The 13,126-nt window shown below is 42.0% G+C and overlaps 2 protein-coding genes across 16 annotated transcripts in view; both read right to left on the reverse strand.

The window, feature by feature from the left end:
* The window catches only part of pacs2 (phosphofurin acidic cluster sorting protein 2), an 85,264-nt gene that overhangs the window by 18,939 nt on the left and 53,199 nt on the right, over nucleotides 1–13,126 (reverse strand). For 14 of the 15 annotated variants that reach the window (XM_079528819.1, XM_079528818.1, XM_079528823.1 and 11 more), the window contains 3 exons: nucleotides 10,512–10,592; nucleotides 1,511–1,579; nucleotides 1,127–1,281 (listed from right to left, as the gene is read on the reverse strand). In XM_079528819.1, the coding sequence (XP_079384945.1) occupies nucleotides 1,127–1,281; nucleotides 1,511–1,579; nucleotides 10,512–10,592 (305 nt within the window). The remainder of the gene's footprint in view (nucleotides 1–1,126; nucleotides 1,282–1,510; nucleotides 1,580–10,511; nucleotides 10,593–13,126) is intronic. The other variant, XM_079528821.1, reaches the window with a different exon arrangement.
* On the reverse strand, nucleotides 2,467–4,473 carry LOC306942620 (aspartate--tRNA ligase, mitochondrial-like; the record flags this gene model as incomplete). The annotated part of the gene is made up of 2 exons (XM_079528628.1): nucleotides 2,467–3,969; nucleotides 4,459–4,473. 2 exons carry the CDS (start codon nucleotides 4,471–4,473, stop codon nucleotides 2,467–2,469), a joined length of 1,518 nt encoding a protein of 505 aa, XP_079384754.1.

Here is a 13,126-nt window from a genome sequence, read left to right on the forward strand (position 1 = left end):
GTGCGTGCGTGCGTGCGTGCGTGCGTGCGTGCGTGCGTGCGTGCGTTATAACCATACACCAAGTCTAATGTTTTTGTACAGTTGTATATATCACTCTTTATGCTACTAACTGTAGGTCAAAATGAAACCCACAACAACATTTAAGGTGAACTTCAATCTTCATGGGAGCTTAACTATGGAGGAGTGGATAGAGTGATTTCTCCAGGGACAAGTCAGGCCTTAATAAGACGACACACAGAGCTGAAGAAAAAGGAGATGCACTTGGGGGGAGGAGTAACGTTAATTCTTCAGAAACATCAAAGGACGACGAATTTCAAGAAACTTCTAAATGCAAACAGGAAATTACAAAAAAACACTGCTCATCTGCTGAAAAAACGTAAGTGAGGTGGTGGAGTCACAAAGAGATAATGAAAAAAATAAAGGGAAGCTCCGCACACTCAGATCTGTGCACAATCAATGTAAATGCAAACATGAAAAGCAACCACTTTTCTGTGAACGTAACCATGTGATCCCTTTCTGTGTATCTTAGTTATGTACTCAACTTATTGGTTTTATACCTGTATATAATTTATGTTGTTTGTATGTCTGGCCTCGTGGGGAAAGATGGTGGGTGGGTGGGGAGGATTGGGAAAGGAGTTGTGGGAGAAAATATAAAAACAAAGAGTTGTATTTTCTTTCTGTGAAACTTGCATAATATGATGTCATACTCTTTGAATAAAATTTGTTTAAAAAAAAAAAAAGAAAAGCAACCACTGCTTTCTTAAAGAAATCATTCTTGTAATGTAATGACAAAAACCTGTTTTAATTGCGATATGTCTATGGTTTTTATGTTGCCAAGTTTGGTAAACATTTTATAAAAGTCATAACTCACTCCAGGCCATGGTGTATTGTTATTATATCACACCTAAGGAGATTGTCGGCCATAATAATCCATAATAATGCCTTGAGCGAGTTATTGCTTAATTATACCCCTGGTTCTCAACATCAGGTCCGAGGACCACCAGTGGGTCCAAATGGACGGGTCTGTAACTGAGTTATAGACCCTTAAGGATCCATTTGAAGTTTGAACCCTGGTCGGCCAGACGTTGAGAATCAGTGAATAACATAACGGCTGCGTTCCGCTCACTTGAGTTTAGGTTTTGGGGTGCTGAGGACGCTGTCGTCATCATCTAGCTCAGGTCCACTGTCACTAGGGTTCTCAAAGTCCAGACTCTCCAGGTCCAGGAGGTCCTCCTCCACTTCAGGAGGAGGCTCTGCTGGATCCTGCTCCGAGTCCAGCACCTGGACACACACACACACACACACACACACACACACACACACACACACACACACACACACACACACACACACACACACACACACACACACACACACACACACACACACACACACACACACACACACACACACAGTGCATATCCCCATTGTTAATATAACCATTTGCAACACTGAGGATTTTATATACCGGTATATATATATATATATACATTAGGAAAATGACACCCACCTCACCCACTTCATCGGTCACCCTGAACCTCTTGAGCAGAGCCACAACCCGTTGCTTAAAGTTCTGCTGCTAAAGAAGAGGACATGGAAAACACAAGCATGTCAGTCATTTAACCATACAGTACGTACTAGTCTACATCATCATTCACGTTACTTACCTGATACAGGATATACCGGATATATATAACATGTAATGGTTCTTTGCTCATATCCTCAACAACTATAAAGTAGCAGCAGATCCACAAGCTCACAACATGTCGCGTTGGGATCTTGTAGGTCAGATATTTTCTCTATCCGTCATACAACAAACTAAATGTTAAGTGTGTAGCCCAGTGGTTAGTTCATGCGGCATGCCCCTAGCCCTATATTCTAATACATCGAGTTTAAGTCATTCTAAAACAGTTGACTAAGTTGACTGTATGCCTTTACTAAATAGTTGGTATAAATAAATGTGTGTATGAGTGTGGGCCCACTGTGTATTTTTATTGTGTTTGCTATTTAGGAAAAAAAGTATAACCATTTTGTGTTTGTAATAGAGGTTTTGCAAAGAGGTTTGACATTTTTGATTTATGTGATTTTGTTTTGTTTTTGTGAAGGTCATTTAGGAACTGTACTTGGGTAGAGTTTATTTGATTTCACCGGTTTAAAAGCATTAATCTTAGTTTTTACCTACTGTACCATTATTGTATGGTATGTCTATTTCATGTGATTTTCTTTAAACTTTAAAAAGGGTATACCACATTTGTAAAAACAAATAATACTATAACCCTATCAGTAAATCTGATTTACATTTAAAGTGTTGTCTGAGATATTTATTTAAATAAGTAATGTCAAGTTCATCAGCCTTGTGGTTTATACAATTAATACAGGGTTAACAGTAAAAGGTAACAAACTCAAACGCCCTGTTATTCTATTCAATACGGTACCGAGGTGCTACATAAAATGGAGGCACTGGACTCATGTCATTATTCTCCTGTTCACTTCCTCTCCTCCTCCTCCTTCGTTCCTCGCTGCCGGCCAGGTGACAGAGATGTGATAAGGTCTCAGGTCCTCCTCTGATACATATTCAGGGGCTTGGCTCATGAGGTCGTAGCCCCTGAACGACTTGGGGAAGGCGATGACATCTCGGATGCTGGGAGCCCCCACCATGATAGAGACCAGGCGGTCCAGGCCCAGAGCAATTCCTCCATGTGGGGGCGCCCCTGAGTCAAGAGCTTCTAGTAAGTGTGAGAGCAGAGAGGGGTCCTCCTTGAGGATGTTCTGGAGGATGTAGAGCTGTTCTGAGGCCTTGTGGATGCGGATAGACCCTCCTCCAATCTCACAGCCATTCAACACCAGGTCATAGTGCTGACCACGCACCTTGTGTGGCTGTGAGTAGAGTAAATGTCTGTCATCAGGTACTGGAGCGGTGAAGGGGTGGTGGGCTGACTCCAGCTGCCACGGGTCATCATCTTTGGGCAGGAACAGCGGGAAGTCCACCACCCACAGGAAGTGGAACAACGAGGGGTTCCGGACCGGAATCCCACAAGACTCTAGGAGCTCTGCACACCGCAAGCGCAGCTTGCCTAACAATGGCCGCACAGTGTCCAGTGTACTGGCTGATATTAGCAGCAGGTCCCCTGGTTTGGCTCCAGTGCTTGTTAGCAGCTTCTCTGTGGCTGGGATCGACAGCAGCTTCCTGAGAGCAGACTTCAGTGTCCCATCTGCCTTCACCAACACTGTGCTTAACTCCTGACCAAACTGAGTCTTGGCCACTTGCTTCAGCATCTCCAGATCTTTGCATTCGAAATGTTTAGCTCCATTGGGCACACAGATGGCCTGGATGGAGCCTTCTGTTTGGTTGAGAGCTGATTTGAGGAATTGTATCTCTGTGCTCTGTAACACATGACTAATGTCCATCAGCTTCATGTTGAATCTTGTATCAGGCTTGTCCACGCCATAGTTCCTCATGGCTGTTTCATATGTGATGGTTTGGAAGGGAGTGCTAAGGGGATGTTTGTCTAAAGGCCAGGAGGACTGCAACAGGCCCTCCACCAGGGTCATGATATCTGATTGCTCCACAAATGACATCTCTATGTCCACCTGAGTGAACTCTGGCTGTCTGTCCGGCTTGGAACTCTCATCTCTATAACACCGAGCCAACTGGAAGTACCTATCTATCCCAGCCACCATAAGCAACTGTTTAAACTGCTGTGGGCTCTGTGGCAGTGAGTAGAACCGACCAGGCTCTCTGGACGGAACGACAAATTCTTTGGCCCCCCCTGGCGTCCTTTTGAACAAGGTAGGAGTTTCTACATCCACAAAACCATGTGTATTACAAAGGTATTCCCTCATCTTTATCACCAGCTGAGATCTAAGTCTGAGATTGTACTGCATCTGGGTGGAGCGCAGGTCCAGGTAACGATATTGCATCCGCAAAGACTCAGATTTTTTGACAAAGTCTTTGATTTCAAAAGGCAGCTACAAAGATGGTCTGTATCCAAGTAAGAGGTACTGCACTCTACAAGTGCTCCTTTATTTAGTACGGATCAGGATTGAGTACATACTAATGTTCGGGAAAAAAGTTCTGGAAAGGCACCATTTTCAAGATGGTGTCCGACTGGCTTAAAATGCCTATAAGCTAGGAGCCATCTTGAAAATGATGCCTTTCCAGAAGTTATTTATTGTTATTTAGCATACCCAATAGTAACAGAATCCATTGAAAAGCCTTTTCTCTCAATTATTTGGGGTTTCAACCATATATAATACTGTCCTATCTAATATTGGATTCATTGCAAACAGACCACTAGGGGGGCGATCCCAACTCATTTGCGATGGTTTTTGAAAACCTTATGCCCATACCTAACACCATGCCAAAAATCATAACCTTGTCACCAAGTGCACAAATGTGATGATTTTGGCCAAATTCCCTCCTGTTCATGAAGCTCCATTTCTGTAATTTTCACTGACCGGCTGGATGGACATTGATCCACCTCTGTGTGTTCATGTAAATCAATAATCAAGCAACATGCCTCATCTCCTTTCCGGTGCATCAATTTTTACTGCTTCCCAGGCTGAATAATAACTACAGTATAACAGCCCCGGGCAACAAAACATTCAAAATGACTCATATGTTCTACTTGAGACGTGTTGAATTTGACTTATTAAGCATTTGACCACTGGCAATTACATGCAAGATTAACTACACCAATAATTTGTAATTATGCTATACATTTTCAGATAATATGATGGCATAAGTATTAGGAATAAGCAAAGGTAAAAATGCATGGATCCAAGACAAATAAATTGTGGCCTACTGTACTGTGGTATTACTGTGGCATCCATATACTGTAGAGCAGCGGTTCCCAAACGTTTTTGGTCGTGCACCCCCTATTTCCCCCTGACCTAGCTGATGCACCCCCCAATGTTCTATTTGGCCGGAAAATTATATATATATATATATATATATAACACAATAAACTGTCCGCCATTACCCTTTTCATGTCACGCACCCCCTGGTGGCCACTCGCGCACCCCAAAGGGTGTGCGCACCACAGTTTGGGAACCGCTGCTGTAGAGCACAAGCCATACATACATGGTAAAAAGTAAAAACTGAGGTTAGTATTGATCAGAGGAACAATAATATCCACATGATGGATTTTCTCCGTCCAGTATGCTTTAATTAGTGTGGTTGCCCGGCAACCAGACTATTGTTATTGTACATTTGGATACTTTGCCGCACTACTCCTCCCACAGTTTTTGCCGCACACACTCGAGCCATATGTCAAATCGACCGGCTTCATCGGGAATCGTGTGCTTGTATTTTGCTAAGAGATCCGTTGTATAGTTTAATTGATATTAATTAATTAGTTCTCCATAGACTTATAATGGGGAAATTGAAGACTAAATTTAAGTATTTTTTTCCCGACCGTAAGCGCCATATTTACAAGACTTGGGGGGAGGTTCATAATAATTATGAAAATTAATTGAAAGGGAATTACATCAGTCGGCCTCATGGTGGCGCTATTACAGCCCACTTTGCGTTTTTCCCTATAACTCTTGAACCGTAAGTCGTCAAATCTAAATTTCCTTTTCCATGGATTCCTTGGGTCATGATGCATTTCCACATATAGGCCACGCCCATTTTCGTCAGGGAAAAAAATCCTGCAAATTTGAATTTTCTCCAAAACACACTTTTGGCTCCTCCTACAGATTTTGTCCAAATCTCACAAAAATCGGCACACATGATCTCCGGACCTATCCGATTAAAAGACCAACTTTTGGTAGTGCGTATACTTCGGCCGTAATCGTCGTTCGAAGTTAGTAGGAGGGGCCTGTTTTACATAGGGGGTGCCGCAAATGCGAAAAATGTAACCGATTGTTGCAAAAACACGAATTACTTACGCATGATCACAAGGTTGACGCAACATTGTAATTGGCTAGCAACATTAGTGGGAGGGGCCTATGTAAGCGACTGCGGCAACCACACTTTGCACTTTTTCAAAATTGCAACCTTTCCAGTTTCCAGTTTATATTCATATTTGAATAGAAAAGAGAGGTCGCACACAATGCATCGCATCGTGACGCATTGTGAGCTTGTAGATCAGCTATTTTCAAATGGTCTAAATGTATATAGGGTTGAAGTGGTTACAGTAATGTATGTTTTTCTAATCAAAATGTAAATCTCCAAAGTAACTAGTAACTAAAGTTTTCAAATAATTGTAGTGGAGTAAAAGTACAAATGTTGGCTCTGAGATGTAGTGGAGTAGATGTAAATGTATTGGAATAGTCAAGTAAAGTACAAATACCTCAAAATGTACTTAAGTACATTATTTGAGTAAATGTACTTAGTTACTTTCCACCACTGGGTTAACGGCAGGAGGATGAGTTAACAAAACGTCAACAAAGAGAGAAGTATATGACCAAGCTGTCCGTCTGATGACAAAAAAGATTACGAAAGAAAGGAGAGAGAAGTATGACTAAGACACAGAAGTGGTCAATGTTATCCTCAACTTCATATTGACATCTGTTGTCCAGATCATATCTCACACCAGGGCTGCAGGGCTGAATCATTCAGGCCGCGGTAGTCAAGTCATACACCCAGCCAGGCCACCCTATCCCTATACCCACACGCGTGTACGTTTGGATTACAACAGAGCCATAGAGTATAGACAGAGTTGCGACATTGAGGGGGCAGAAAACAGCCCGGTCACGTGGTTCATGTACTCGTGCGAGCCCTATCGACTACAATAGATTCTGTAAACTTCCGGTGTCCCTATTCGCCAATAGAAGTCTATGTAGAAGAGGACTGGCCCCATGAAGTGAACGGAGTTGTCGTAACTCTGTCTATACTCTATGGGCTCTGGATTACAAGTAGGGCTGCACGATATGGACAAAATTTCATATCTCTGTATTTATGCCAAACATTGCGATATCGATACAATATACGATATTACCGTTAAAATTTCATATTCTACATTCTCAGTGTTGCAACACTTATACATACACGTGTGGGGATTGAAAAACCATAAAACCTGGGTGATCTACTGTATGCTATCAAATTGTATGTTTATTCACGCAGCATAGTACTGTACAGTATATGAATGATACATTCTCTGGCTGATTTTAGTTTCTACCCTTCTAAGGACCAGCTGAGACCCCAACTTTGAGAACCAATGGTGTAGTGACGGGCGGGAACCCCTTTTGGCGGGAACCCCTTTTGCTGTTTTAAGAATTATGTTATATTATACTTTAGCTATATTCGGTTTCAAAACAGGCCGTATGCGGGTACACTATAGTAGCTTTTCGTGCTGGGGCCCTTTACTTTAGAATCATATGATAGACTGACTGATCAGCTGGTTATGTTCTTTCACCACTTTATTATTTGTATATGCAACAATACATAACATTATATGAGATCCGCTATAATTAAGATTTCCAGGGTGAATGCCTCTGACTTAATTGGCCTAATTTTCTACAGTGCCAACCTGCTCTTTGGGCCCTGCAGGGCTTGTGCCCAGAATTTCCCATTCAGGAATCCAGCTCTGACGCATCCCCAAAGCTAGTTAGTGTGGTTGCCCACACTAACTTACTATTGTAATTCTAACACTTTATTATTATTATTATTATTATTATTATTATTAGTGTGGTTGCCCAAAGGGCAACCACTGCCAGACTATTGTTCCCCTTACCTTTTCTTTTCATTCATTAGTGTGGGCAACCAGACTATTGTAATTGTAACACTTTATTTATTATTAGTGTGGTTGCCAGACTATTGTAATTGTAACACTTTATTTTTACTGGAGTAAGACTTTTTTTGAAACGCTACTCCTCCCACAGTTTTGACTGTACGCACTTGAGCCATATGTCAAATCGACCGACTTCATCGGGAATGGTGTGCTTGCTATAGATAAATGTTGTATAGTTTAATTGATATTAATTAATTAGTGAATTCATTTTCCCCATTCACTTAACATGGGAAGATCTAAAAGTCCAACTCAAGTATTTTTTTCTCTGACACCATAATAGCTATAGTTACAAGACTTGGCAGGGAGGTTCATAATAATTACGAAAATTAATTATCATATAATTACATCGGTCGGCCTCAAAATTATTTTGTCCCTGGATTCCTTGGGTCATGACGCATCTCCCCATATAGGCCACGCCCATTATAGATTTTCCGCCATTTTGAATTTTCTCCAAAACACACTTTTTGCTCCTCCTACAAACTTTGTCCAAATCTCACAAAAATAGGTACAAATGATCTCTGGACCTTTCCATTGAAAACACCACAGGCGGAATTCTGTGCGTATCGTTCGGCCGTAATAGAGCACCGAAGTCCTGACGTCACTGCCCTCTACTACCAGTAGAGGGCAGTGAGCGCCATGGTTCATGTATGTTTTTATAAGCATTGTACTCTCCATAGGGGGATTTTAGATCGCCTCATATAAGAACTGTGTTTGAAAAATAAACCGATCACCCGGGCCCTTTCACTCATATGGATATGAAGCATCGACTGAAGGTGGAAATGTACAAATATACCCAAAGAGTAACAAAATAAGCATTAGAAACGAGCCAAACAACCCAGAGACTACATTTCCGGGTAGGCTGCTTCTGCCCGCAGCCCGTCGCACAACAGAAACTTAACGTTAATTACGTTTATTTTTATTTTTATTTTATTGATATATAATGTATCGTGGTTAGTACGAGTCGAGTCACCACCAGCTGAGCTTACGTCAACGAGGAATCTCAGGAACGCAATATGTTGACAGCTGGGCGTGACGTATATGCTCAGCGACATTGCATTCATATGTAGTTTCAAGGCTTTTGCGGTCACATTAATTCCATTTTCTCTAGAAACTGGCTGTATCAAATATGAATGGACATCATTAACGACGCACAGCCACTCCCCTGACAGAAACGCCGAGGTGGTCGGTTTATTTTTCAAACACAGTTCTTATATGAAGCGACCTAAAATCGCCGTTTGGGGATCTCAATGCAAAAAACAAATACATGAACCTGGAGATTGACACCCTCTACTGAAAGTGACGTCAGACTTCGGAGCTCTATTGGCTTCCGAAGTTAGTGGGAGGGGCCTATTTTACAAAAAACGCCACAAATCACAAACCAAATGTCCAACCCACCCCAAATTTGAATCAGCGCGGGTGGTTTAATCAACTAAAAGCCAAAAGTAATTCCATTTTCATCCATAGGGGGCGCCGCAAATGCAAAAAAATTAACAGTTTGTTGCAGATTTGTTTTGGGGGGCATAAATACCCTCCGAATTACTTACACATGATCACAGGTGTGACTTGAAATTGTAATTGGCTAGCATCGTAAGTGGGAGGGGCCTATGTAAGCGACTGCGGCAACCACACTTTGCAATTTTTTAAAATTGCGACCTTTCTAGTTGTGTAATGTACTTGTGTAGCAATGCCTATTAGGAGCTACAGTGTCAGTATCCATGTGGGTAATCATTGTAAAAGGAAGGCCGTCCTCCACACTGTATCTCAGCTTCCAGGTAACTTTATTAAGGTAACAACGTTTCGACCCTTCCGGGTCTTCGTCAGGTATGAGGTAATCATTGTCTCTGTTCAGAACAGGGTTTGACACATTCACAGCAGTCAGTGGTATTCAAATGTTTTGTGTCCAAACAAAGCACAAGCAATAGGCAAGTCAAAATCTCAAGGTAGACATGTATTCATTCTTCTCTGCAAATAAAGTGCCTGGGAGCTCAAGATCAGTGTGCAGACTGCCATCCTTTTTCACTATACGTATTCTTAGTTCAGCACCTGTAGAATTCTTTGTGATGTGCATGCTTCCCTTTGGACTCTAGACCTGTATTCATAGCTAAAATACCAAATGTACAAGTTCACAACGTGTCACAATGTGACGCATTGTGAACTTATACTGAGGGGCGGCAGTGGCTCAGGCGAAGAGTGGCCGGTAGAGCGGCCGGATGGGAACTGTGAGGTTCCCAGTTCGATCCCGGGCTCCCCCAGAGAAGTGTCCTTGAGCAAGACGCTGAACCCCCTGGCCAAATTGCTCCCGATATCTAGGTTGGTGCCTTGCATGGTTTTCCTCTGAAATCGGTGTATGAATGTGTGTGTGTGAATGGGTGAAGGCAATGCACAATCTATGTAAAGCGCTTTGGATGAAACCAAAGTGTAATATAAATTTACCATTCATAGGTGGAATTTTCGTGAAATGGAAATAAAATTTCCAAGATTTACATACACTTGTGAGTGACTAACAAAATGTGGTGAATGTGGCTGTGATCTGGTTCTGCCCTTCAACCCAGTCAAATGACCACAAGCTAAGTTCTCATTTATATGACATGAAGTTATCTCCAATGGTTCCTTGAAGCTGAAATACGGAACTCATTTGAATGAATTAAATGTTATCTCAGCCAATCTGTATGCTCAAATCGTCACAATCAACGTGAGCTTGTACTGTAGATCGCCTACTTTTGTACGATACTGTCACACAACAAAGTATACAATAGGGCTGATTTGATCACTTACTCTGGTGATGGAACCGGTCCTTACAATGGACCTCCTCTGTTTCTTTGGCTTCCTCACATCATACTCATCATCTTCAAGATCCTGGCAGCACACATGAATGAGAAGGATGTCTGATTAAAGTTTTTACCTACTAGGGCCTTACCCGTTCTAATATATGAACAGGAAATGATGTACAGTGTGGGTAATGCGATATAATAGATCACATTGATTGGGAGGGAATTGTTAACGAATGATCTTGGGAAGTTGGGTTGAACGTGGGCACAAAATTATTATTATATAAGCTAGATAGATTGTCATAGACAGATAGATAGACAGATAGATAGATAGATAGATAGATAGATAGATAGATAGATAGATAGATAGATAGATAGATAGATAGATAGATAGATAGATAGATAGATAGATAGATAGATAGATAGATAGATAGATAGATAGATACCCTGTTATATTTGTCTGGCACAGCGAAGGAGGTAGTGGAGGAGCGGAGTGTGTCACCCGTGTAGTTAAAGGTTATATCGAGTGCTGTGCGAGCAGTGTAAACGTTGCAAATAACTTTGGCATGGCTTTGTAGATTGGGGTAGAAAGAAGCAGGAGAGAAGTAGCCTGGCTAATAAGCCAGACTCAAATCACACTGTCGTGTGGTATTTGAGTCTGGAGATGCTGTGTATGGATCTTGTTTCCCGGGGGGCAGGTTCAAACATTTTCTCTTTGACGCAATTGGTCAGAGCTACTGTCAGTCAAAGGTCTCAAGCATTGAACGTCACTGTACCAAAGCCCACCCATATTGCATACCGTGTCCCGATTGGCCATACCAGTTCTCTGGTGTAGGAAATGGGCGTACAATTGAGCCTCTCCAGACCGTAATCCGCCAGCAGGCAATTTATTTTTGCCAACGGCTGATTCGGTCTGGCTTATTAGCCAGGCTAGGAGAGAAGTGGTAGGTGACTGTGTTGTTCCAAAATTCCTTGAGACAGGACAACGGCGCGTGCAGGCGTTCAGCTGCGAGCTGCCTGTCTGCCACGCACACCCCAGAAATGTTCCCCGTGTGGCTCTGCCAGTGCTGCAAGACGCTGTGCAATTCCAAAAGGGGAGGTGCCGATGTGGTGGGTAAGGCAAGGGGAGTGTTGCACGGAAAACTGTGACCCATACATTAATCTGTGTCCCTCCCAACATACATTTCACTTGTGATGCCTGATCTGCATGAAGATGGCGGGTGCTAGGAGTTGTTTGTGTCGAAAATGAAGTAAATTAAAATAGTGGAAGCAAATGGTTTGTGCCTGCAAGCATTGGACATTGAGGCTGGAGGACAGGGCTGTGCGGCGCTAGGTTCCTTGAGGCTGTCCATGCGCCATGGCTTTGTGAGATGGGCCCAAAGCGAGCAGCAGTCTTGCTCTGTGCTAAGGAAGGTACATACAGACTAAAGACTGGCGACACCTTGCGACAGCTTTTGTTAAATTTAGAATAGATAATACATCTTCTGAAATGTATTTTGTCAGGCCATTCAGGGTGATTCTCCAAGAGATCTGGCTGTAATGGAATTGCTTCAACGTCATTTCCTAACATTCTTAATGTGCAAAGTACTTCACTTTATGTAATTTGAAATCTGTATGCTTCCAGCACTATCCATCAATCAGACCCATGCAAATTCCTGACGTGTAGTTAATAATACACTGGTTGAAGTGGTCTAATGATATTATTGTCATGTCCATATTTAAATGATTAACTCTGGATGAAATGAGTCAGTGTCATGAATAATGCATCATCTAATCTCTATTCAATGCTTCTCGAGAACACTACTGGCTGATCAGTAAAAAGCCTGACTATTATTATTGGCTGTAATGACCTTACACACCGGGCGTTCTGTACCTGCGATTAATTCACCCAAAAATACAGACAATTTCATTATCATTTAAATGATGATATCATTGAGAGAATCATTGGTCAAGATATCCCTCTTGATATCCGCTTATTTATACTAGGAGATCCTTCTATTCTTAAAGATATAACTCCTTCCACATACGTGGAATGGATCCAAACAGCCATAATGCTGGGCAGGAGGCTGCTAGTCCAATTATGGAAATCAGCCCACGTACCATCAATCACAGAATGGCATAACTTACTAAACAGTACAGCATCATATGAAAGAGTATCATTCTCTATGAAAAATAGGATAGATCAGTTCCACCAGAAGTGGGACAGATTCCTTCTGTATGATAGCACTACGTAATGACAGACTACTGGCTGCCCCCCCCCCCCCCACAGTAGATCTTCGCCTGCTCACATATGTCTATATCGAGAAGAACACAGCCTCCCTCCCCTTCCTTCCCTCCTAGTTGTGTTTTTTCTTTTCTTTTTCTGTACTGTGACTGTCGATTAGTGTCAAACCCTTTTTTTAATTTTATTTTACTTCGTTGTTTGTTCTGTATTGTTGTTACTGGTATTGTGGGTGTCTGTGTCTGAAAAAGAAAATCCAATAAAATACTAATCACAAAAAAAAGAAATGATGATATCATTATCATCACGCCTCCAGTGTGTAAAGACCTTTAGCCTATATTCTCTGTTGTGTCTCCACTCAATGTAAGTGTCAACAGGTGTTATTTTATGCCAACAGACCT

This window comes from Electrona antarctica (assembly GCF_951216825.1).
Source record: "Electrona antarctica genome assembly, chromosome: 18".
Lineage (NCBI taxonomy): Eukaryota > Metazoa > Chordata > Actinopteri > Myctophiformes > Myctophidae > Electrona > Electrona antarctica.